Source organism: Pinus tabuliformis, chromosome 5_2, assembly GCF_031772625.1.
Source record: "Pinus tabuliformis cultivar Carrire ecotype Pingquan chromosome 5_2, CPIR1, whole genome shotgun sequence".
In the NCBI taxonomy this organism is placed as follows: domain Eukaryota; kingdom Viridiplantae; phylum Streptophyta; class Pinopsida; order Pinales; family Pinaceae; genus Pinus; species Pinus tabuliformis.
This window is the reverse complement of record NC_142306.1, coordinates 625,249,759-625,274,054: the sequence shown is the minus strand read 5'-3', so window position 1 is coordinate 625,274,054 and position 24,296 is coordinate 625,249,759. Positions and strand designations below refer to the sequence as shown.

The 24,296-nt window shown below is 37.4% G+C and overlaps 1 protein-coding gene across 1 annotated transcript in view; it reads right to left on the bottom strand.

The window, feature by feature from the left end:
• LOC149160591 (beclin-1-like protein) overlaps nucleotides 1-24,296 on the bottom strand; it is a 271,962-nt gene that overhangs the window by 24,707 nt on the left and 222,959 nt on the right. The window contains exon 9 of the mRNA XM_089435385.1: nucleotides 18,815-18,964. Within this exon, the coding sequence (XP_089291511.1) occupies nucleotides 18,815-18,964 (150 nt within the window). The remainder of the gene's footprint in view (nucleotides 1-18,814; nucleotides 18,965-24,296) is intronic.

Here is a 24,296-nt window from a genome sequence, read left to right as displayed (position 1 = left end):
ATGTCAGGAAGATCGCAAACAGCCTGGAATTTGCATGCTTTCCTTATCTGAGGGAAGCTTAGATGCCCCAATCTTTTGTGCCATAGCCAGTGTTCATCATTTTTGCTTAGAAAGAATTGTTGTTGTCCTCCCTTGAGTATGTATAAATTATTTGGAGTTCTTATGCCTTTGATCACTGTTTCTCCTGTATCAAGCTCACGAACAACACATCCATTTGATCGAAATACTACTTCATTTCCTTGATCACACATTTGACTAACACTCAACAAATTATGCTTTAAACCATCAACATACATAACATTCCCAGCTTTGACCTTTTCTTTTAAGAGAACAAAGCCTTTACCTTTTATGACTGCAGGGGTGTCATTTCCAAATGAGACCTTCCTTTCCTTTTCTAAAGCACTATATGACTAAAGTTTTTCTTTATCACCTGTCATGTGTTTCGAGCATCCACTGTCGATGTACCATTGATTTTCTTGTCCTTCTGCATATAAGGCTATGCCACATCTTTCAGTTTGCAGTTCTTTCTTTTTCCATGTTTTGGGACCCAATGAAGCTTGCTCCTTCTGATATGTTTGTCGAAATTTACTTTTGCATTCAAAGTCTTCATGACCGAAGTTGTTACAGATAGAGCATTATATTTCATTTTCAAGAGCAGAAAAGTTATTGTAGGTCATTTTCATGATCCCAGTCACATTCCTTTGATTTCGTACTTCTTTAGTCACGATGGTCTTGTAAGAAAAACACATTGAGCAGCTTTGTGTCCAAAGTTATGACATGAAAAACATTGGCCATTAAAGAAATTCCTGCGATTATCGAATCTACTAACCTGATGATTGTAGTTTCCATTGACATTCATTCTTGAAGCAAATTGAGAATGATTTACCTGTGGTTGGTTATAGCTTCTGTTCATCCTTGAAGTAGATTGAACTCGATTTACCTGGTGATCTACTTTAAGCCTCTGCTGACGATTGTCAACCTATTCATTTCTCCTTGCTGCATCAAGATAGCTTTTGGAGGTTGATGGCTTCTGTGCTTGAGATGGTTCTTCAGTATATCCAAGACATGTCTTTATCAGAGGAGAACGCTGCACTTTGATAATTTCATCTAAAGTTTCTAATCCTTTAGCAAACTTAAGATTGAGAGCTTTTGTTTTCTCAATTTCTTTTCTTAGACCCACAATTTCACATTCTAACTTTTCATTGTGTTTTTCCCTTTCAGCAAGTTGGAATGTAAGAGTATCTATAATCATATTCTTTTCTTCTAAAGACTTTAAGTTTAGAAATTTCTTCATAGAGACCATCTTCATCTAAAGCATCCAAGAAATCATCATCTTCAAAAGCCATCAGAAGTCTATAATCATTATTATTTTCATCTTCATCACTATTTGATAAACCATCACTATCTTCATGCGTATAGTAGCTCTTTCTATTTACACTTTGTTTTCTATTCCATTTTGCTGATTCCTTACCTTTATCAAGCTTATCTTTGTGAGGACATTTGGCAGCATAATGACCTACTCTTCCACAAGAAAAACATTTGAAAAGTAGTTTACCTCTGAATCTTCCAGAACCCCGTTGAAGGTTCTTGACAAAGTTTGATTCTTCCTCTCCTTCTGACGTATGTCCTGACTCATTGAGTTCTTTTCCTAAAGCTTTGAATACGGCTTCTCTCATCTCTGATGGACGCCCTTTTCTCATTCCGAAAGTAGTTAGGATTCCGTTCAGCTGTGACATAGTAATACTCTGAAGGTCCTGCTTTTCTTCTATGGCAGAAACTTTTGATTCAAACTTAGAAGACAAGGATTTTAGAACCTTTTCAACTAAAGTAACTTCTTTTATCTTTTCACCCAAGTTTTTCATGCGATTAACAATCTCATCTATACGTAAAAAATAATTAGCTACACTTTCATCGTTGTGCATTCTAAGAGTTTCATATTGAATTCTGAGCAATTGTAGTTTTGCACGTTTTACCTAATCGTCTCCTTCATAGCTTAGAATGATCTTGTCCCATATTTCTTTGGTGGTTTTGCGTTGCATAACCTTGACGAATTCTAATTGTGACAGACTCCCCAATAGAGTATTGACAGCCTTTACATTTGTTTCATACTGCTTTTTACCTGCCGTATCTGTAGAAGTCGCTGATGGAAATGTGTATCCTCCTTCCATGATATCCCAAACTTCTGTTCCAAGAGATTGAAGATAGGTTGTGGTTCTTACCTTCCCATAGACGAAGTTTCTCCCATCAAAGATTGGTGGCCTGATGGATGCCTCTCTTTCGTAGTTGCTCATGATGATAGATCTTCCTTCAAGCGATCAAGCTTCTTCTGAAGGACCTGCTCCAATATCAATTGTTGGAAATAACACTGAGAGGGGGGGTGAATTAGTATTAGCAAGTTAACAATATTTCATTTCCATAAACAGATTTGTATACGCTACTTCTGTTAATGCAACTTGCGTATACACAACTGTGTTTAGAGCAACCAGCATATACCTTGTAAACTTATTATTTAGTCAGTTCTGTGTATCAAAACCATATAAGCAGTAACAGGTATAGTAAAAACAGAGCAGATAATCACACACAAGAACACAAGATATAAGGTGGAAACCCAATGTGGGTGAAAACCACCTGCTGCAATTTGTCTCTATCTTCTTTTAATAAGAAACTTCTTTTTACAATATTTCTATACTGGCGCAGTCTTATACCAGCACGCAGGCTTCTACCTGCAAAAGGCTACAACCTTCTCTCGTTCTCCAGCTTCTCCTAGAAGGAAGCTACAACCCCCTTAGCTCTTGTACTAGTTGATGTACTAGTACGTAGGTGCTGACCTACAAAAGGCTACAACCTTCTCTTTTCTTCCAGGGACCATGTTTCATAAATTTTCAGACTGGATCCATCAATAACATCAAATATATCTGCATCAATAAATCTCCTTACCAAAACTAAATCAAACAATCACTTTTCTGAAAGCTGTAACCAGAACACAGTAACAGTAACTAGAACCCAACGCAGAACTCAGAACACTGCAACAACAAACAGAAGTAGCTAAAACATATTTTATGAGACGTACGTTACTTCAATGTGTCGAACCTGCGTTCATACGCTGTTATCTGAAGGCCAACCTGCATATACGCTGTTTTGAAATGTCGAACCAGCGTGTATACGCGCCTTTTCTACACTGAACCTGCATACAGATCTGTAAAAGAGGATTTAACCTGTACAACTGTTCAGACATCAATTATACCCAGATCATCAGATTTACAGATGTGCCAATAAAAGATCAAAACCACACAAAGATACTTCTCTTCACACCTAAAGATCTTGACCCATCAATAGAACTTTATCCTTCTTCAAGCGCTCAGGTTCCTCCTTTATTCAAATCCAACTATGCACCATAACCCAATGACCAGTAGTCTACATCTTGCTCTTCATTAGATATTCAATGCTTGAGTGCCTTTGCCTAATGATCTCCTTCTCCTTTTATAGTCTTAGGCCTTACTCAATACCATGGTCCAAAACCACTTAGAAGCAATACCTAGGACCAAATACCTAGGGTCAACACTTCGGTCAAGATACCTTGGATCAGTACCATGGGTCAAAATAGCAGGGACCAAATACCACAGACCAAAACCAAGTTTTCCAACATGTACGCGCTTTTCCTTGCGTGAAAGTGCGTGTATATGCATACGCGCCTTTTTCTCTGCTAGCCTGCGTGTATACGCAGTTTGGTCAAGGAGAACCTGCATATACTTCTTTTTCTTTCATTCTGTGAGCCTGAACTGTGATCTGTCATCTGAGTGAGTTGCCATCAAGGACAACACCTATGCCAAACCTATGTCATAATGCCAACAGGTGGTATACCAATTTTGGAGATTGTTCTTAGGGTTAAATTCATAGGCCAGAATTCCATCTTTAAGAAGGGTCGAGTTGCAAATAAGAATAGGAGGTAAGGTCCTAAGCTGGGATGAGTCTACAAGGGGTTGAGGACCATTCTTCTACACAATTTTGAAGGCCGAATACAATTACTATTGTGGGGTACGAACAACAAAGTAGAGATGTTGTGATTCTCCTCCAAGGGTTAGGACTTCAGTATTACTAGCCATACACCATTCCAAAAAACCATCAACAAGGTCGAGTTGAATATAGGGTAGGAATTCAATTTATTTTGGCAGTCAAGGACAAATCCAAGAGGCCAATGTTCTTCCATGTTTTAGGAGGGAATTTATGAGAACAAATTATTGTGCCATCATTAAGAAAGGTCGATTGATTGAATATTGATCTTTCGCTCCAGATTTAATATCTCTTAACTGTTTGATTCTTCTTGTAGCATAGCCTTTGCTCCAAGGGTGAATCTAGCAGTGTATTACCTTCCTTTCACTGTTTGTAAGGGAGGGGTTGGACCATCAAAATTCCCAACATTTCTATTTGAAGAAGCCAAAGTAGGTATTCAACTGAAGAACACGATTTCCAATCACAAACAAGGGATCAAATTGAGTGATAAGGTCACTATAGCAGACTTGCTATTTGAGGAATGGACCGAACTATTACTCCACTTCCTATCTCTATACATAAGGAAGGAACGAACTATTGGTAACTTAGGGCATATAAAATCTGCCCACTAACTACCTCTTGGTTGCTCCAAGGATGACATAACTTAGGGCTTCTCAATTTACCTTCTAGCATACCCTTTACTGCTCAAAGGATCACTCTCCACAAGGCTTCATTTACCATCCCTCACATCAATGATATGCCACATGCACTCACCAAACTTAAGGCTTGTCCAAGCAACCCTCACACCAATGAACAACCACTTGCATCCATTGTACTTAGGGCTACTACAACCACTTTCCAAAACCAAACTTACAACACTTCATCAACATAGCAATCATCAAAATAAGGGAACAACCACATACCTATTTTGAATTCAACAGGATGTCAGTCTAGGGTAGCAACCTTGTCTGAGATTTTCAGCCTTTATCATAGACCTTTGCGACCACCACAATTCGAACTTATGTGGTCACTTCAGTCACAAAACTTTTGTCGTTTTCTTCCCTTATTTGCCCTTAAACTCCAACGCAACAATCTTATGGAACTTAGCCCTCATACCAGGTACATCACAGGCCTCTCGGCCCTCTTTTCCAGTGACTTAAGGGTTTCGGCCATCCTTGTTACAACAGATTGTACGAAAAATGAAGATCCTTCTAGCCCAGAACCACACAAGGACACTATCCTTCCTCCATAGAAAAACTCAACTACTTCACAGGGGAAAACTCAACCTCTTTCTAGACTTAATAGCATAGAATAGACTTTAATCTTCCTTCTCCAGCTCGACTATATTCTAAGGTAGATGTGCTTGTTAGGTTCTTCTTATTTTCTTTGATGATTTCTCTTCTGATGTGACAAATGAACTTGAGCTCCTTTCTTCTTATAATGATCTTAGGGGTGCACATTAACCCCAAGGGTTGTGTCTTGTAGGCCAATTTGACTTGAGCCTACACATAGAAACCCCACTATCATTAGAAATAAATTCTTTTTCATTTGTCTTTCACCACTCCATTAAAGCCTTACATGCCCCTTAATCCTGTTACCCACCACCTGTGGGTAGTATCCATAGAATTTTTTTCTCCTAGATGATCCTCAAAAAGCAACCCCTTGCAGCCACCAAATAGCTCGCTATGCCACTATCTCTGCCACTTGAGCCAGCCATATGTTCCCTCGCCCATCTATTATGATCGTATGTTTGAAGGTGGGTCTTCTAACCTTGAAGGCATGGCTTTTCATTTATGTAGTTGGGTACTTTTGTTTGCTTATTGTGGTTACGCTTGGGCATGAATTAGTGGGGCGATTTGGCGGGAAGAATAGGCTTGGTTTGTACTCTTGTCTCCTATGTCCAATTTGATGGTTAGCCTTTTATCCTAGTCCCATGGGATCTCCTTTATTGGCTACTAGCTTTAGGGGTGGCACTACATGGGAAACCCCGATTTTGGTTGCGCGGTCTAACATCACATACATCATTCCCCTCTACTCATTATAACCCATTTTCATATATTTCTCATCCGAGTCCACATTTGTCCACTGGGTACAAAAAGACTTAGCTTCCCCCTCCCCTTGTTCACATTTTGGGTTGTGCCTGGAACGATGCCCCAGAGGTTGATGTAGCTAAAAAGAAAGTAAAAAACATAATTTTGCCACTCTCAATAGGAAATGTATCATAAAATGAAAAAGATGGTCATGACAAACAAATTTAGTACGTGGGCAAAAACCAAACATGAGCTCTACCCCTATCATTATGCCCATCACCCTCGTTCCCAACATTCCTCATATCGACCCCTTACATCATTAAGGAACCCATGATTGTTCTAGCCTCTAGTGGCCAATGAACTACCCCACCTTAAAGGCATATCCACAACTATAACTTATTCCACTTAAAGGATATAGACTTATTCCACTTAAGTCCAAAAATGTTATCATTAGAAGAGATGTAAAGTTTGCTAAAAACATATCGGCCTACAAGCCTAGTTCGGCGGATGTGCCACCTCTCTCTATCTCTTCTACTTTTGAAAATATTTCTTCTTCAGATGATGAATGCGAGGATGACAATCCTCCCCCACCTTCTCAGGATCCTCCTTAGCTTCCAAAATGGGTTCGTGCTACTCAGGATGCAGGAGGCGTTCTTGCCGGTGATCCTACAGATCAGCGACGTACACGTTCTCAGTTCTATAGAGCCTCTTCTTTACTGGCTCAAGCTTCAACGAATTATGATCCTGACACCTTTGCAGAAGCTTCAGGCCATCCAGATTGGGACACAACTATGAATGAAGAATATCATTCATTATTGGCAAATGATACATGGGATCGTGTTCCTCTACTAAAGGGACGAAAACTTGTTAGATGCAAATGGGTTTACAGAACCAAGTATGGACAAAATGGAAAAGTTAATAAACATAAAGCTCGTCTTGTTACTAAGGGTTTTTCACAAGTTGAAGGCATTGACTATACTGAAACCTTCTCCCCTATTGCCAAAATGAACTCTATCCGCCTTGTTCTTTCCCTTGCTGCGCCTTTCAAATGGGAAGTCCATCAGATGGATGTTAAATTTGCCTTCTTGCATGGGGACTTGCATGAAGAAAGATTTAACATCCATCTGATCGACTTCCTATTTGAAAGAGCATGGAGGGTCATTTGTAGAGTAACCGTTCATGAGAGAAGCTTATGTAAATTTTCATTCTTTTATTAATAAATTGCTTGAAGTGGCCACGTTGGCTCAAGCCGTGGACTGTTTCCCTCTTTGAGGGTTTTAACCACGTCAAAAATACTGGTGTATTGATCTGTGATCTGTTTGTGAGCGGTGTCCTTTAGTGTTCTGTCCGAGGAACTTACCCTGTAAATTCCTACATCCCTGATCTTGATGTTTTGCTTTTGATAATTGTTTGATGAAACAAAGATAAAGGAAGAACAAAAGAAAGTTAATAAGAACATAATAATATCACAACTAATTATCAACATAAGAGAAAAATTCTACCTTTCTGCAGCCTAAGGATCTATTGAAAGGAGAATTAGGAGTATCAAGGTTTTAAATAGAAGATATCAACATGACAAACTTAATGAAAGTAGAGACCAAACTAGAAGGAGCCTCCAACTATAGGGCCTAGAAAAAGAGAATAGAACTCATTCTCAAAAAGAATAAAGTCTTAGATATCGTTCAAGGAAGAGTCAAAAAGAAGCCTACTGATGAATCAAGTAATGCAGATAAAGTGAAGTTTAGAGAACTTGAAATCATGGCTATGAATCTAATAGTGGATGGAGTTAAGGATAACTTAATTCCATACATATGATCTCTAAAATTTGTAGGTCTAACAGGTATTGTTAAAACACCTTTTATTTTGATAAAGTTGTAGGTATCCCTCAAGATTGGATTAAGAGGGAGCCCTCACCATTTTACCAAAGATAAGTATCTTACTCCTTGTCTCATCTTTTATGGTTGGTTTCCCTCTCTTATCAAGATGTGTTTGTATTATATGTTGATAACCTTACTCTTTATATTTTTCCTTGGCTAGGAAAGCTTGTTAATTGCTCAAGGATCATGGAGAAGACTTCACAGGATAGAGTTGAAGTGTAAAACAAGTTCTATTGAAAACCTTCAAGCAATGATGTCCTACAAGGTTTGTTAAGAAACAACCGGTATGTCTTAGCCTATAAGCTTTGTCACAAATATCTCTTCATATAAAGGTACAATCATTCTTCTTTTAAATTTTTCTCTAGATTAGTAACATCGTCATGTCTAAGATTTTGAATCGTAAGAGATTCTTGTTTGGGTGATTAATAACTAGATTGAATCTACCCTCATTATATAATTTGAATGGAACCCTAAAAGGTTCTCTATAAAACCTTAACCTAAGGGTATGTATATAGTTATGAAACCCTAGTCTACTTAGGGTTAATGATGAAGTCTAGAAATCATATTCTCTTATTTAGACTCTTGGTATTGTTATAATAAAAACCCTATTTCTTTAGGGATTACTATCCAAATTTATGTATTGAATCCCTAGATCTTTATGGTCTAATGAATTAGGGTTTATCAAAAAAACCCTTATATTATCTATAGTAAGATCCTAGGAATGGAGCCCTAGGTGTATGTTTGTCTTTCTGGTCAAAATTGTTATATGTCTAACTTTAATATTTGTGTCTTGGGTTTGCCTAGTAGATATTGTTGTGATATGCTTGTGCATGATTATGAAATCCTAGATATGTATATATGTTAACCTAATTATTGATGAATTCTAGGGTTTCTAACTAAGCCCTCGTAGGAGTTTGATATTCTAGGATATGTTGATATTGTTTCCGATGTGATCTAAGGTTTGCAACAAACCCTAGTAAAGTCTAAATTGTATAGTAGAATTGTTATTTAATTGAATTGTTGATATCTAAGGCCTTGTGTCTCTAAGATGGAATCTAGGGCTTGCAATGGATCATAGTAGAATCTATCATATATCTCTGAAAAAAGAATATTGAGGCCCTAGATAGAATGATATTGATCTAAGTTACTAGGGTTTGTAACAAAACCCTAGCAAGAAGTCGAAGTTTATAAGTATATGTCTGTTACTCATTATGAACCAATCCACGTTTAGGTGTTTGATATCTAAAGTAATTGATTGTTTTGATTATATTGACATAATTTTGATACTGTTAACTTCATGCTTCTATATGTGTGTGTGTGTGTGTGTGTGTGGTTGTACATGTTAAAGTTTTGCAGGTACAAATGATGTCTCTATAAGCATAATCAAGATAACCTTGATGAAGTTATGAAAGTTCGAAGCTTCTATGATGCCATAGTGGAAGCAAGTAGTTGATCTCCCTAAATTAGGAGGGAGTCGGGATAGAAGAAAGCGTATATCTCCCAATTGAGAGGGAGGGCATATTATGACAATGAATTCTTTAAAGTAATCAAAAGTATTATTGATGTATATTAAGTCGCAAACAAAAGGAATTGAGAAGTACTGAGGCTATATTTGGTGCTATTGAAGAAGTGGTAGAAGAAAGCTTCCAACAAGATGTATTTGGATAACTTGATATAAGCAGCATCTAAATAAATGAAGACCCTGAAGGTTTGTGTCTACTTGTATGTATATTTGAAAGTTTATTATTGATTGGGGCTTGTGTTTGTACAGGAAAATCTCTCCATAAAAAGGTTGAACACTTTGAAAGAATGTTTGGACAAATGAGTATATCTACTTTGATAAGGAGAGTTGAAGCATCTAATGGTGGATGCTTGGGAGGATATATGTCTGGCCTATGTCTGTTTGATGTCCTAATCCCGAAGAGGGAGAGTAGCATTGGTCTTGGAGGTCTGACCTTGGATACGCAACTAAATCCGTGGGTTGATGGTTAGCTAGTAAACATGATGGTACCTAGAGTGGCTAAAAACTTTAGTCCATCTTAGTCCCACATGGATAGATAATCCTGGTCAGGTATCTAGTCCATGGCACTGAGTGTGCTTGAACTCTTCATAGTTCATGTGTTTCTGAGATCTTCCATGTATATATATATATATATATATATATATATATATATATATATATATAGATATAGATATATATATATATATACCTAGGTTGAAGAATGTAACTAGGTTCGATCTTCATAAATGTATTTAAGTCACAATATAATATATTTGTCAAAAGAAAGAGAAATGAAATTTTATTATTAAACTGACTTGGGTCAACTATTTTTAGGTCAAAGCCTCCATTGAATGCTTCTAGGATTTATTTCAAGTGTCCTTGTCCATGTCATAATGTAAATAACCCTTCTTGGGATTTATTTATCAAAGAAGAAATTTATTGTATTGTATTTTACGTCTTCTAGGCCTGCTCCACCAAGTTGGCCTCAAGGAAGGACAAGTTGGCCTCAAACAGGGTAATTCGACCTCACAAGAAGCCTATATATTGGAGCAACTCAACCTCATTTGTGGAGTAAGTCAAGAAAGTTCGAGAAAATTGTAGCTGGAAAAGTGTGAAATTCCAAGAAAGACGATGACAAGTCTAAGGGCAAAGAAGAAGGTCTCTTTCAAGGTTAATAATTCGATTTCTACCTCTCTCATCTCACTCATGCGAAGTTCTAGAGTTTTGCTGGAAGGCTGAAATCCTCCAGTTGCTGGGGAGGCTGAGATTCTGGAGCAGCTACGCCAAAAATTCTGCTACTGGAATGAAGCTCTAGATTGAAGCTGCGCTTTGAAGGGTTGACATTAGGAAGACTAAGAAAAGGATATTTACAAGGATGAAGGGTTGACATGGTGGAGAAGAAAGTTTTGTGGGTCTAGAGTCTTGGTCTATCTCATCTTGTTTTTGAATCTACTGAAGGAAGAGTTCGTTGAATGGGTTTTCCCCTATATAAGGGTTTTAGCCCTGGATGTCCACCTATATCTGGTACGCCTGATATTCATGTTTTGCTTTTGATAATTGCTTGATGAAACAAAGATAAAATAAGAACATAAGAAAGTTAATAAGAACATAAGAAAATATTTCTGCCTTTCTAATTTCCTAGCACATTGAGAGCCATGGGCCTCCACCATAGCAGAGAGCAGATTGCCACTCCATGTCCACTCACTGCTTGCATGTTCCACCTTTGCGACAATGATGATGCACCTGGACCACCTTTCTGAACCGACTACACTCTTGCGCCACACACTTGGCAACTAATCCAAGGCCGAGATGAGGATGTGTCATGCCATGGGAGACAATGGGAGGGCTTGCATCATTCTTCTAGTCCTTCTAGATGGGATACAAGCTTGTTTGATCCATTTGGAGACCTTGTGCCCCCCATAGCCACATGGGGGCACCACAGGTCATTTGCTTGGATATCAAGGGTCCACCCCCTTTATCACTATGTTTGGAGCTCATTCATTCATCTTGGCACACATTGGACTCCACTAGGCCTCTTTAACGACCCTTCAACCTATTGTATCTATCATTTTTCCCTCTTGAGAGGCTTATTTTTGTATTATGGAGCTATCTTGGTGGGATTGTCACCAAGTAATGTAATTTTGCACATTATTTTATTAGTTGGGGCATTATTAAGGCCTAATTAGGCAAATCGAACCCCTTAGGGTGGATAGATATTGATGTGATGATCATTTCATTTGATCATCACTTGGATTTGTAGCATTATCTCTTCTTGAGAATTTCGCTAAACCTATTGAAGGACGAATTGGATATCTTGATGCATTTTGATGTTTGGAAGGCTTGTCTTTAATCTTGGAGCTTCGATTTTTGTCTCTATTGATGATTGGATGATTTCACTATACTTGTAAGTGTCTTTTTCATGATCTATTTCTCATTTATGTCACATGTATAATGTATGGAAATTTTCGCTCATGAAGTTGGAATAGTTGCCCTAATGAAATGTGAATTTATTGAATCTTTGTGAGGGTTTTTCATATGTTTCATGCAAAGTATAGTGAATGAATGTCCTAGGGGTATATGATTATTCATAATTTCCTTGATAAGTCATCAATTGTAGCATCAAAGAAGTATAAATTTTCCTAGTAGCCTAATTGTTTCCCTTAAGGCCATGCAAAGTTGCTAGGGAACTCCGCCATTGGGTATAAGAATCTCTAAACATCAAATCTCATTTACTCCATTCTCCCAGTAGTCTAGGCTCTCCCAGTAGGATAGGCACGGGTCTAGTCCTAAGTGATCACCAAACGAAAATCTTTCTCAACTACTCTCTTTTTTTCTAAGCCCTAACGCGAGTGTCTCCTAAGGCATCATACAATATCTATTGTGGCCATCCAAAATTGATAAAATTTGGTCAAAAATTGCGTTGGTGTATCCTTGAGAGTCCACCAAATTTGAATCCATTCTGACGGTTGAATCTCAAGTTTTGCCAAGCCCTAGTTCAAAGGCCATTCTCCCTAGGTCTCACTTTCTTAGTAGCTTCTTCAAGGATCATTGCATTAAAGATTAAAGTCAAATATTATCTCTTTGATCCTTTTCTTGTCCCTATCTTGGTGAAGACCCTTTGTTTGAAGCTTCACCCCAAATCCTTGACCATGTTTGGGTCCACTAGGGCTTCTTTGTGGTCCCGCAACCTTGTCACTCCAATTTCAAAAGGATTGTTTAGAAACCTTATTCTTCTAGGATTCTTTGGTCTAGGGAACTTCACGTCAAGAAATACTCCTCAAACCTAAGTTTAGGTCTCCTTCTATTCCTCTTGGAAAGCCATTCATCTTGTTTCTAAAGCAAGTGATCCCTATCATTAGAGTCTCTCCGTTGAATAGGCTCTTGGAAACACTACCTACACACCATTGATATATTTCTCCTAGTGATTTCCCTAATATCGAGACTCCTCCCATCGATGAAAGTTCGTAAAGAGCAAGAAGCTTTAGCTAAGGTGACAGTGGGCTATCGCTCCATTATTGCCACTGACCTAGTAGTTTCTCTATAGGAACCCTCCTAGGACCATTGCTAGTTTGAGCGGTAACAAGTCCTTCAAGGTTTTCCCACATGCTTTCAATGATTAAACTAATAATTTTTCACTTGGGACTTTGTCCATGACTTTGGCTACAAAACCCACCACTTGGGTACATTGCCCATGAAGCTTCATTTTTATGGGTCACCTCCTCACAAACCAAATACCCCAGGAGTTGAGGGAGTACCTCCCAAGATAGACATTTCAATGCTCCCTCTTTGCAAGGGAGGTACTTCCACTGCTCGGAAGCATCTCTTCATCGTCAACAATAGTAGCCCAATCTTTGGCATTCATCACTACAACACACTATAGAATGAACCACACTATCCTCGATAGTGTCCCTACCTCAATCTTGTTAGGAACCTGAAGATGCAAGCTTCCATAGGGCAGCTAACAATCCTTCGCAGTCTCCCTCTAAAACTAGACTCCCTCTATTTCTACACAACCTCTATTAGCTCTCCTTGCTTTCCCTCCTAGAAAGTTCTGCTACTAAACTTGCCCTTCCAAGGTTAGTCTGAGTTGCAGCCGAACACAAGGTCTAATCACTCTAGACCACTGCAACTAAGCTTAGCAAGCGATCTCAACCTCCTGGATCAAACACCTCATGTGCACATGACTCCAATGTCTGATGTGAAACTTCACAACCCTATGAAGATACTAGTTTGCCATCATCTCGTCCTTCACATAGAGCTAACTCATTCATTCCAAAGCACCCGTTGAGTAGTCCCAACAATCTTTGACAAGTCATAAGAAGTCCATGATCTGCAATCTTCCACAAAACAAACTATTGTTCACCAAGTTCACCACAAATCCACCAGAACTCCCAGCCTATCTTGTCACCTAGTTAATCAAGACCGCATTTCCACATTCTAAGCCAAACCTTCTACATGTTTTTGACAATTTCACAACTCCCTTGTAAGTTGCTTCATTTTGCACACTTTGATTCAACAGTCTATTCAAAGTAACTTTGGTTCCACGTTGATTTTTCCTAAGTACTTCAAAATCAGATCTATGTCTAAAACACGATCACGAACACACTAAAATGCAACAACACAAGCACTTTCTACAATAGAAAATCGACAATAGTGAATCAATGTAGTACATAATAGATTTTTGCAAACCCAAAGATTTTTATATTATAACTTTAATACAACAAACATAGGGCTCTTGTACCAAGGATCATGGCCCTTACAATTAGCCCTGATACAAGGAAAAGAGTAGGGCTTGTCAACAACACATGACCATCAATCCGCCCATGAACAAGACATAGTTGACTTAGTGAAGGAGCACTCAACTCATCCCTTTCAATCAAATTACGTTGAACACCTGGTAGGTCGTTTGCCACCTCTCCTACTGCTCACAAGTGCTTCCACTGCTCCAGAATTGCTTGCATCTTCAACTGATCAAAACTTCCTTTTATCAATCCTCCTACTGCTCCAAGAAGACTAAACATAGGCTTCCCTATAAAAATCCTCTGATGCTCCAAAGGTTTCTTATTTTAGGGTCTTCAGCATGCTGCCCTCGTACTAATGAATTCCCTCCAGAACTCACTGAACTTAGGGAATATCAAATTTGCCCTCTAACTATCTCTTGGCTGCTCCAAAGATGACAAAGCCTATGCCTTCTCAATTTACCTTCTAACAACACCTTTACTACTCAAAGGATCATTGTCCAAAAGGCTTCATTTAGTAGTCCTCACATCAACGATATGCCATATCCACTCATTGAACTTAGGGCTTATCCAAGCAGCCCTCACACCACAGAACAACCACTTGAATTCATCGTACTTAGGGCTACTACAATCACTATCCAAAACTAGACTTACAACACTTCATCAACCAAGAAATCATGAACATAAAGACACGATCACATACCTGATATGAACTCAACAAGAACCCGGTCTAGGGTAGAAAACTTGATTGAGATTTTTGACACCATAGTTCAGACTTTTGTGGTCACTTCAATCACAAAAATTCTACCCTTTTCTTCCCTTATTGGCCCTTAAACTCCAGTGCATCAGTCTGAGGGAACTTGACCCTTATACCAGGTACATCACAGGCCTCTCGGCCTTCTTTATCAGTCACCTAAGGGTTTCGAACATCCTTGCTAGAGAAGTCTATACTTAGAATACATTAGAGAGAAAAATACAGATCCTTCTAGCCCAAAACCACATAAGGACATTGTCCTTCCTCCACAGAAAACTCAGCTACTTCACACGGGTAAGATCAACCTCTTTCAAAACTTAATAGCACAGAACAAACTTCGTTCATCCTCCTTCTCCAACTCGGCTATATTCTGAGGTAGACATCCTTCTTACGCTCTTCTTTTCATAGATGATTTCTCTTGTGATGTGACAAATGAACTTGAGCTCCTTTCTTCTTATAGTGATCCTAGGGGTGCACATTAACCACAAGGGTTGTGTCTTGTAGGCCAAGCCAACTTGAGCCTACGTATAGAAACCTTACTATCATTCGAAATAAATTCCTTTTCATTTGCCTTTTGCCACTCCATTGCAGCCCTAGGTGCCCCTTAGTCCTTCAAGGTTGCCCCACATGCTTTCAGTGATTAAACTATTAATTTTCCACTTGGGTCTTTGCCACTTTGGGTACAAAGCCCACCACTTGGGTACATTGCCGACAAAGCTTCATTTTCATGGGTCAAATCCTCACAAACCCAGTACCCCAGTACGAAGGCAAGTCCATGAGAATGAGGCTTCAGAGACCCAGAAGGACGGATTCATCAATGACGAAGATGGTTCAGATAAAGCACAACAATCCATGATTCAACAACCTATTGTTCAGCAAGCCTCTTTGGAGACACCTAGTTTGGCCTCAGTGGAGTTAGGCATGTCTAGTCTTGAAGACACTCTGAAGATAATATAATGGTCGACTAGATGGAGCATAGTTACATGATTTATATACGTATGATGCTAAGTTGCACGAAACGGGGAAACAGGTACGAGTTTCCGAAACAAGAAGCAATACGAAACGCGACCTCCCCAAATTTTGGAAACGGGGAAACGCGAATATATATATATTGAAAATATTTAAATATATATATATATATGTGCAATCATAAAGCATAAATGATACATTATAATTTATTACACTTAAACATTACGATTTAATTTACATCACATTTACTCATGAATGATCACATAATGAAAATAAAAATATCGGAATATCCAAAAGCAACCTTTATTATATATCCAAATCTCAAAATCAGCCTTTATTTATATTAATATATGAGGTTGCAAGTACAATAAAGACTATAAGGCTGCAAGAGAGAGATCCAAATCAAGATTTTCTGCATCCACATCCCATTCTTTAGAAGGACCACTATTGTATTGGGAGTCTCCTCCTACATAGTCGAACAACCTTAGTGCTAACTTGATTAAATACACGTTTCATACCCTAGTACCCTACATGATCTTGATTATTGGGAGTTTCCCCTGCATAGAGGGTTTGGTTCTCTTGATTAAATACAAGTTCCATACCCTAGTACATGATAAAATCCAATGGAAACATTGCAATCCCTCCAATCCTGAAATCCTGAAAAACAAAAAAGTCTGCTGGATTTTGAGTGAGATCTAAAATTCTACTTTCTCCATATGAAATCCAATGAGGGCGAAACCAATCTCAAACATCCTGAGTTATTTCATGGTAATGTTAAAAATTTAAGTAAAAGGATGAAAATGAAAAATAAAGGAGAATATCACTTTTACTTTAAGAATTTAACATTACCATGAATTGCATATCCCTAAATTCTAGAACATCCTGGAAACCCTAAAAAAAATTTAAAACAAATTAAAAAAAAAATTAAAAAACAACTGTTTTTTTTGGGGAAACGTGGCCCGTACGGCCTGGAAACGCGTTTCCGGCTGTACGGCCACGTTTCCGTTTCGGGAAATGTGGCCGTACAGCCGGAAACGCGTTTCCAGGCCGTACGGTATGGGGAAACGCGTTTCGTTTCGTTTCCCCTGGGGAAACGACCCCTAGGGCCACGTTTCCTGCAACTTAGGTATGATGTTCTAAGCTATGGAGCAAGACATCCATATTCGACATTGATATAAAACTTAGGGGGGGCAGTCCTCATAGAAAAAAAAAAGGAACATCTTTCAGGGAGTGTTGCAAAATGCAGACAGAGCAAGCACTCTTTGCTATTGATATCAAAGGGGGAGAGAATGCAGACGGAGAGAATGCCGAAAGGGTGAGCAGTTGTCAAAAAAAAGCAGATATGAAAGTATCACCATCAATAATAAAGGGATACATTGTTTAAAATGGTTGTTATTGACGTCAAAGGCTGTCCAAATGGAAGATAAAGTTACATAGTCAAATAGCATATTTTGATCCTTCCTGCAAATATTGCTTTTGTACCTTTTGATGTGCCATTTAGATACCCTATCTTTGAATGCAGTTTTACTCCAATTACCTAGCTCAAATGGAGGAATAATATATACAGTGGGAAAGCATATTTCGAGATCTTTCCAATGGTATATGGCACTCACTCTAACTCCTCACGATAGAAGAGAAATTATTGTTTGAATATTCATTATACAATCTGCGAAGTCAGCCCATCCAGTACACAAGTTAGCCCTAATTTTGGAGGTCAGACACACCATATATAGGCGTTATGTGGAGGAACCTAGGACTCACTCGATCAAGTCAATTCAGTTCTGTATACAGTCAAACTCTTCCTCTACATTGGTTAGTAACAACTAGTATTTCCAAGTCACCTCCCCTCAAGGATGAGTCATGCATGTTCTTTGAAGAATTGCTTATCCTCAAACAGCTTCAAATATTATGATTACAGAGATCCTTCGCTGATTCACTACCATTTTCTATTCTTTCTCTTCATTATCATTGTGCTATAAATGGTGTACCATTGAGGCCTACAATTTCTTGTCATTTGTTGACTTACAAAGACAGTCAGCTTCTAGTTTAGGGCATACTGAATAATATTTTTAATAATAAAGATGTTGATTACGGGAAATACTAACCAAAAAAGTCAACCAGGCCACCATAAATATTATTAAGCCCTATAAATATGAAAAGATAATGTACACAAAATAGGGTTAAAACTACACATCCATCTACGTGCAACACATTGTGTTTTGAAGAATTCAACACATTGTGTTTCGAAGAATTCCAATTATACCTTTTAATGGAATATATATTGCAACAGTCTGAATCTTTCCATACAATGGTTAGCAACAACTGCAATTTTTCAGTTCAATTGCAACAATGTTGTGCAGTTTGACTGACTTCCCCTTCAGGCTTAGTTGTCCTCGTACAGCTTAAAATATCCTATGATCACAGATATCCTTTGCTGATTCACTGGCATTTTTCATTCTGTGCTGTTCATTATCATTGTTCTATTATTGGTCTAAGCCATTCTACAATGTTACTTTTCCATGTAGCCTCTAGTATAGAGCAGCCAGACATAAAACATTGGACAGATGAGAAGCATGAATAGCAGTGCAACACTAGGATCACCAAGTGATATGAGGTTATCATAGTCAGAAACCAATAAACAGTTGATCTATAAGGTGTTCTTCATGGGAACATGCATCAAACAAGTGTGCCAAGACTGCAAAGTGCTCCTCCACATGGTCGAAGCTATTTTCTTTACCAAAATGGGTAAGAAACGACAGTATTACTTTACATAGATCACTAAGGCCTCATTTTTGTGCCTTTCACAACAAAGATAATAAATAAAATAATAGCATGACTTGAGAACAAGAACACTCAATGCACGACAGTAAAAGGAAGAAATAAATAAAGCTATGCAGAAATTAAACTGAGGTAAACCATCCAATGTACTGATGATTCTATTAGTGAAAACTCACTTCTTTGGAAATTTAAAGCATTTTTCTGGTGGAACGTTTGCAGCTGTGTCTTTTTCACTTGCATAGTCTCCAAACTCCTTCAGACATGTTAAAAATAATGTCATTGCTTTATCATAGTGAGTACTCCAGAACTGGTTTACCGGACCAAACCTGAAACCAAATATAATCCACCATCAAATTATCATAACTGATCAGCATATTAAATGGATGCTTACTTCATAAATGCTATCCAAGTTAATAAATTTTCTGCTTTTTTCTTCCTCCTAACCATTGCAACCTCTACCATAGCTTGATCTTCTCAAACTGTATCCCTTACTTCATAGATAATGATACCACTGTAAAGTTCCTCAAATACAAATCTGAAGTATATCTCAGCATTTCACTGCTAAACTAACAATATTTCATACTAAGATGATATAGAATTATTAGTCATCTTTAGTAAACAATTTATTGAAATATTATTTAAATAACAAAAGTATTTTCTTTACATTGCCAACCAACAGGATGTAGCATATAGATGATAGGAACTTAAGTGATAATTTCAACAGTTATGCAGAGGTGATTATGTGACCAACTAAGCATTAATTTTGTTCATTTGGCACCTATCATACTAAAGGACAGATGATAGACCATAATCTGAATCATTCTTATATGAAGATTCATTTTGTGGTGAGCATAGTTGAGGCATCGAATTTGATTTGCTGTTCCTATATTCCTACTTTGTTTCTTGTACTAATAAACATGTTCATGTGCTCCGCTTTTTTGCTCGCTGTGTTATAATTCTCTTACAAACTCTCCCGGTGATTCCCTTCTTTGTTGTCCTTGCCATCTTTTTGCACAAAGCTATAGCACACCCTCTGGAATACATTATTGCAATCCCTTTGTTAAGAGACAAACCATATTTGTATAAGCCTGTTGGCTCGAACAGTCACAGCATTGTAGTCAATGTGTTAGGCATACTATTATAGATATTATTCTTGGCCAACAAATAAGGGCACAGGAGTCAGAGCAGTTGTAAGTTGAGGAATTGGCAGTTTATCAATAATGCAAACAAAATATCAGGACGAGGTTGTTGCCTTTCATAACATCAAACTATAAGTCTTTGACACATAAAAGTGACTAGAGCCACTAGTGATTCCCCTTTTTGCCATTAATTGTTTTTGGAGAACTAAAAATCTGAAAGCCAACATGGGAATGGTCGGTCATACAACTGACAAAATCAAAAGTTCTCTCCACTCCATTAATCCTTTCATACATAATTTCTGGATGGAATACTTTGATATTTAAAGTTAGTTTGTTCACCTACATTTGATGTTTTACACTTTTAAGCTCCTCCATTTCAATATAGTCTATTTAGCACTTCACACCTTTAAAATGATTTCTGCTAAAAAAAACTTGATGAAACTTAATCTTTCTTCATACCATTAACAAGATGGATCTGTAAAAAAAACACCTACATGTTAAGAAATCTAGGGCAGTGAGATTAGATGATTTCTCTAGCTTATGACAACTACTTGTAAAGACTTATTACTTTTCTTAATTGGGTTCTTCTTTAGCTTGAATCTTGATTAATATTGTGTTCTCTTCATCAAACAGTTACCAAAACATAAAGAACAATGAAACAAAGAACACAAGATATAGGCCAGCCAAAACCTCTCCAAGCGAGAGAAAAACCCACAAGATTTCTTCTTCTTATAGAATCTTCAATTGACGAATTCCAAGAACTAGACCCTTGACCAAGAACCCCTCCAAGACCAAGCCTCAATTCTTTCCTTGAAGATGTTCTCTTCCTTCCAAGTCAATACTAGTCAAACTGATTGCTTCACCTCTAATTTCGGCTTCTTCAAATTCGGCCTTTATTACAAGCCTTCAATTTTCAGCCTCTTGTAATCACAAAAATTCTGCACATGTGGGTTGATTGGAGTAGGATTGGTGAGTCTCCTCTCCTTCGCTTGAAATAAACACTTTTCCTTGAGAATTTGGCTAGCAAGAATGTTTCTTTCTTGACTTGTATCTCGGCTTCTTTAAGGACTGTTGAAACCCTAGCTGCAGTCACACGTGTGAGTGGAGGGACCCAAAAAACAATAATAGAAGGCTTCGATCCTCTTCTTCTTCTCTTTGCTTCTCAAGAGGTCTTCTTCCTCCCTTATTCACACTCCTTCCTTTTTCGTGGATGTTTGATTGATGCTTCAAGTGAGGCCAAGTCCTCCTTTATATAGTCTTCCTTCCCATGCTAGTAGGCCGTTGCAAGAAAAAGAGGTTTCAAGTTCCCTCTAAGACTCCGTTTGATATTAACATTGAGACTGTTGGGAGGTTGAGAAAGGGAAATTTCTAAGAATCAATCTTACTGAGAGGAAGAGCTCAATTGCTCTTAAGTTTCTGGGCATGGAGCACCAAATTGCATCAATTGAGCCGTGTTGACCACTACGTGTCAACGACCCATAGTAGTACACCCCCTTTTTTCACAAAAGGGATAGCGCTTGATCAATGTGTTCTTGCCATCCAGTTATCATCATCAGCCCGAGGATCATGTTATAATGCAAACCCATTATGCATCCCATTATGCATGTGTATAATGTAAATAATCTCAGCAGATCCATGTCGTGTATATAATTAACTAGGTAAACCTACCTTTCTGGTGAAGATCTACATTCCGGGAGGTTTTTTGTCTCACCGATCCATTCTCGGATAGTCGGCAAAGTTTTCCTTCAGCCTTACCCCAAAGCTGGAATGGATTTTGTCACTGGGATCTTAGGGGAGTCCTAGTGTTCTAGATCGAATCTATGTAAAAGTGATTTGGGAATAATCCTAACTATTTGGTTAAGTTATTTTATTACAAATCGCTTGATCTGCTAAATTATATTTGTGTAGCAGAACTTGGTAGTCTGTGAGGGTCTATCACAAATGGGTTTTCCCCCTTGAAATGTAAGAAATGTAAAAATTACGATGTAAAGTGTCTTGAGGGTTGGAAAAATAATTTATCCCCTCATAGGTTAATTAATTAAATTTTCTAGCCAAAATTAATTAAAATCCTAAGCCATTAATTTGATTAATTCTAGGTCCTAGGTAAATTTAAATTCTCCAAAGGCATAATTCGTTGATCCTTAAAAAATTAAATTTTAAGAGGTCGAGGGACTAAGGTAAATTGATTATTTTGCTAAATTTTAAGCCTTTGGTCCCTGGGGTTAAGTCAAAGTCAAAATTTTGAGGAAATTAATTCAAAATTTTAATTTTTGAATTAATTAAAATGCATTTAATTGAAAAATTCGAATTTTGTAAATAATTTAAAATTTCGACGGATGAGATTAAAAGAATTTTTAATCCTCATCAACAATTGAAATTGCTTTGACGATGATCACTCGAACTAGCCGTTGGAGGATTTATCTTTAAATAGGAGGCCATTTGTTAGTCAGTTCATCCGATCTTTTGATCATGTGCTAAGCGAAAAGCTCTCTTGTAATCTTTTTATGAGCAATAAAGAAAGACTTTGGAGTTAATTTTTGTTGGTGTTACTCTTCATGGAAATATTGTAAGATGTGTCATTTTCATGCAGATTTTTTTTTAACCATTGATGATAGCTTTTTGAAGAGTGATTTGAGTACAGGTATCTTGCTCAAACGTTGGGGTTTGAATGATAATTTAAGTTTTGAATATAATAGCAGGTATCTCTATTTATCTTAATTTTATTATCGTTTTCTCGCTCTATGTTGATGGTCGAATTGAGTTTTGCAGGAAATTCTTGATTATTAAATCATTGCGCATTCGGGGAAGTTCTCGGTTGAACCAGCCAACTCTCGATCTGTGTTTTCTGAAGAGCCCAACTTAATTTGATCCCGGGCTTATCATAAGATATTTTTCATTGGTGATGCATGAAGGGTTTTGAGCTCAGTACCTCCTTTAAAATTCAAAAAATTTAATCTTTTTTTGTGCTAAATCGTTAGATCTGGCTGTTGAAAGCCTCAGATTATCAGATCTGGGAGTGCAGTTCGACTCACACTCCCTAGATCTGATAGATATGTCATTCATGTACATAGATCTATAATTATTTTCAGTTTTCTGACTTGGGTTTTCTGGGTTTTAGTTTTTTTTGGGTCATTGTATATATCGTTTGGGTGTTTTTCATTGTCTTGCAGCTACAAATCTGAAGGATAGAGTCTAGATCTAGGCCCTAGAGGGTAAGATCTGGATCTCTTGGGTTCGTCAAAATCATTTTCCAAGGATATTATTTAGATATTTTGCAGCCCAGGGTTTAAATTTATTTATTTTTATTGTCGGATCTTGAAACTTCGTGAGGGTTTCATTAATAAATCTGAGGCAGGTGGATTCCATATTTTTTTTTAATCTGGAGAATCTTCTTTTAAGGGTTTCATTAATAATTTTGAAGCAAAAAAAATTGACAATTTTTTTAGGATTGCTGAGGTTTTCTGGCTATCAATTGTCCAATTGATTTTTTTTAATCTGCTGCCTGGGTTCTGGGTTTTGGGGTTTGCCGCAAAATTCAAAATTTTTCTTTTAGCCCTCAAGCCTCTATCTGTGTTCTCTCATCGTTGTTTTCGCCTACAACATCCCTCTGCGACTACCTCTTCTGGCTCCCATCACTCATTTCCCTTTGCTCCACCTGCACAACAAACAAAACCCTTCTTTTCCTTTCACTGCCCAACGCCTTAAAACTGTGTTTTCTGTCCAAATCCGTGACTCCTCGCTCCCTCCTTGTTGCACCCGCATCCTTCTCAAAACCTTGTCGAGCTGCTCATTACCTCTCCACTGTCCCTGCTCATCAACCCGCAATTGCCTTACATTGCCATCCATTCGCTGCGTCCATCCACGTTGCTCCTCCAAATCGCGCATTCCTGTCATCTTTCCCCTCCATCCATCCATCGAGCAAAACACACTTTGACCTTTTTTTATTTAGGCTTGTATACATATAGGTTTAATTCTTATAAAAAAAATTATTATTATTATTTCTTCGATTTCTTTTTGGTTTTGTATTTTATCTTAGGGTTAGTTTCTTTTTATCGAAATTCTTTTTTTTTAGTTTGTATATAGTTAGCTTATGTGCATTCTTTTTAAGTTTCATTTGATTTCATTTAATAAAAAATCTAAAACGTTTTGAAAATATAATTTTATTTTTTTGTGACATTTGATTTTTTTTTTTATATTTTGATTCCTTATTTTTTACAAATTAAAAGTCATAAAAAATTTTAAAAAATTTAAAATCTAAAAAAATTAAAAAAAAAAAAAAAAATCTTAAACATAAAAAATTTTAAATTTTGGTAATTAAATGAGTTAGATCGAAGCAAAAACACATTAAAATTTTAATGTGGCCTATGGCCCATTAAAATTTTAATTTATTAACTCTTTTGATTTATTTTACTCCAATTCGTCTAAGGAATAATTAAAGTGATAATTTAAAATTCCTTGGTGTTTCTGATGTTAAATGCTAAATCTTAAGTTTTCATGACTCTTCTATGGTCAAGGTGCG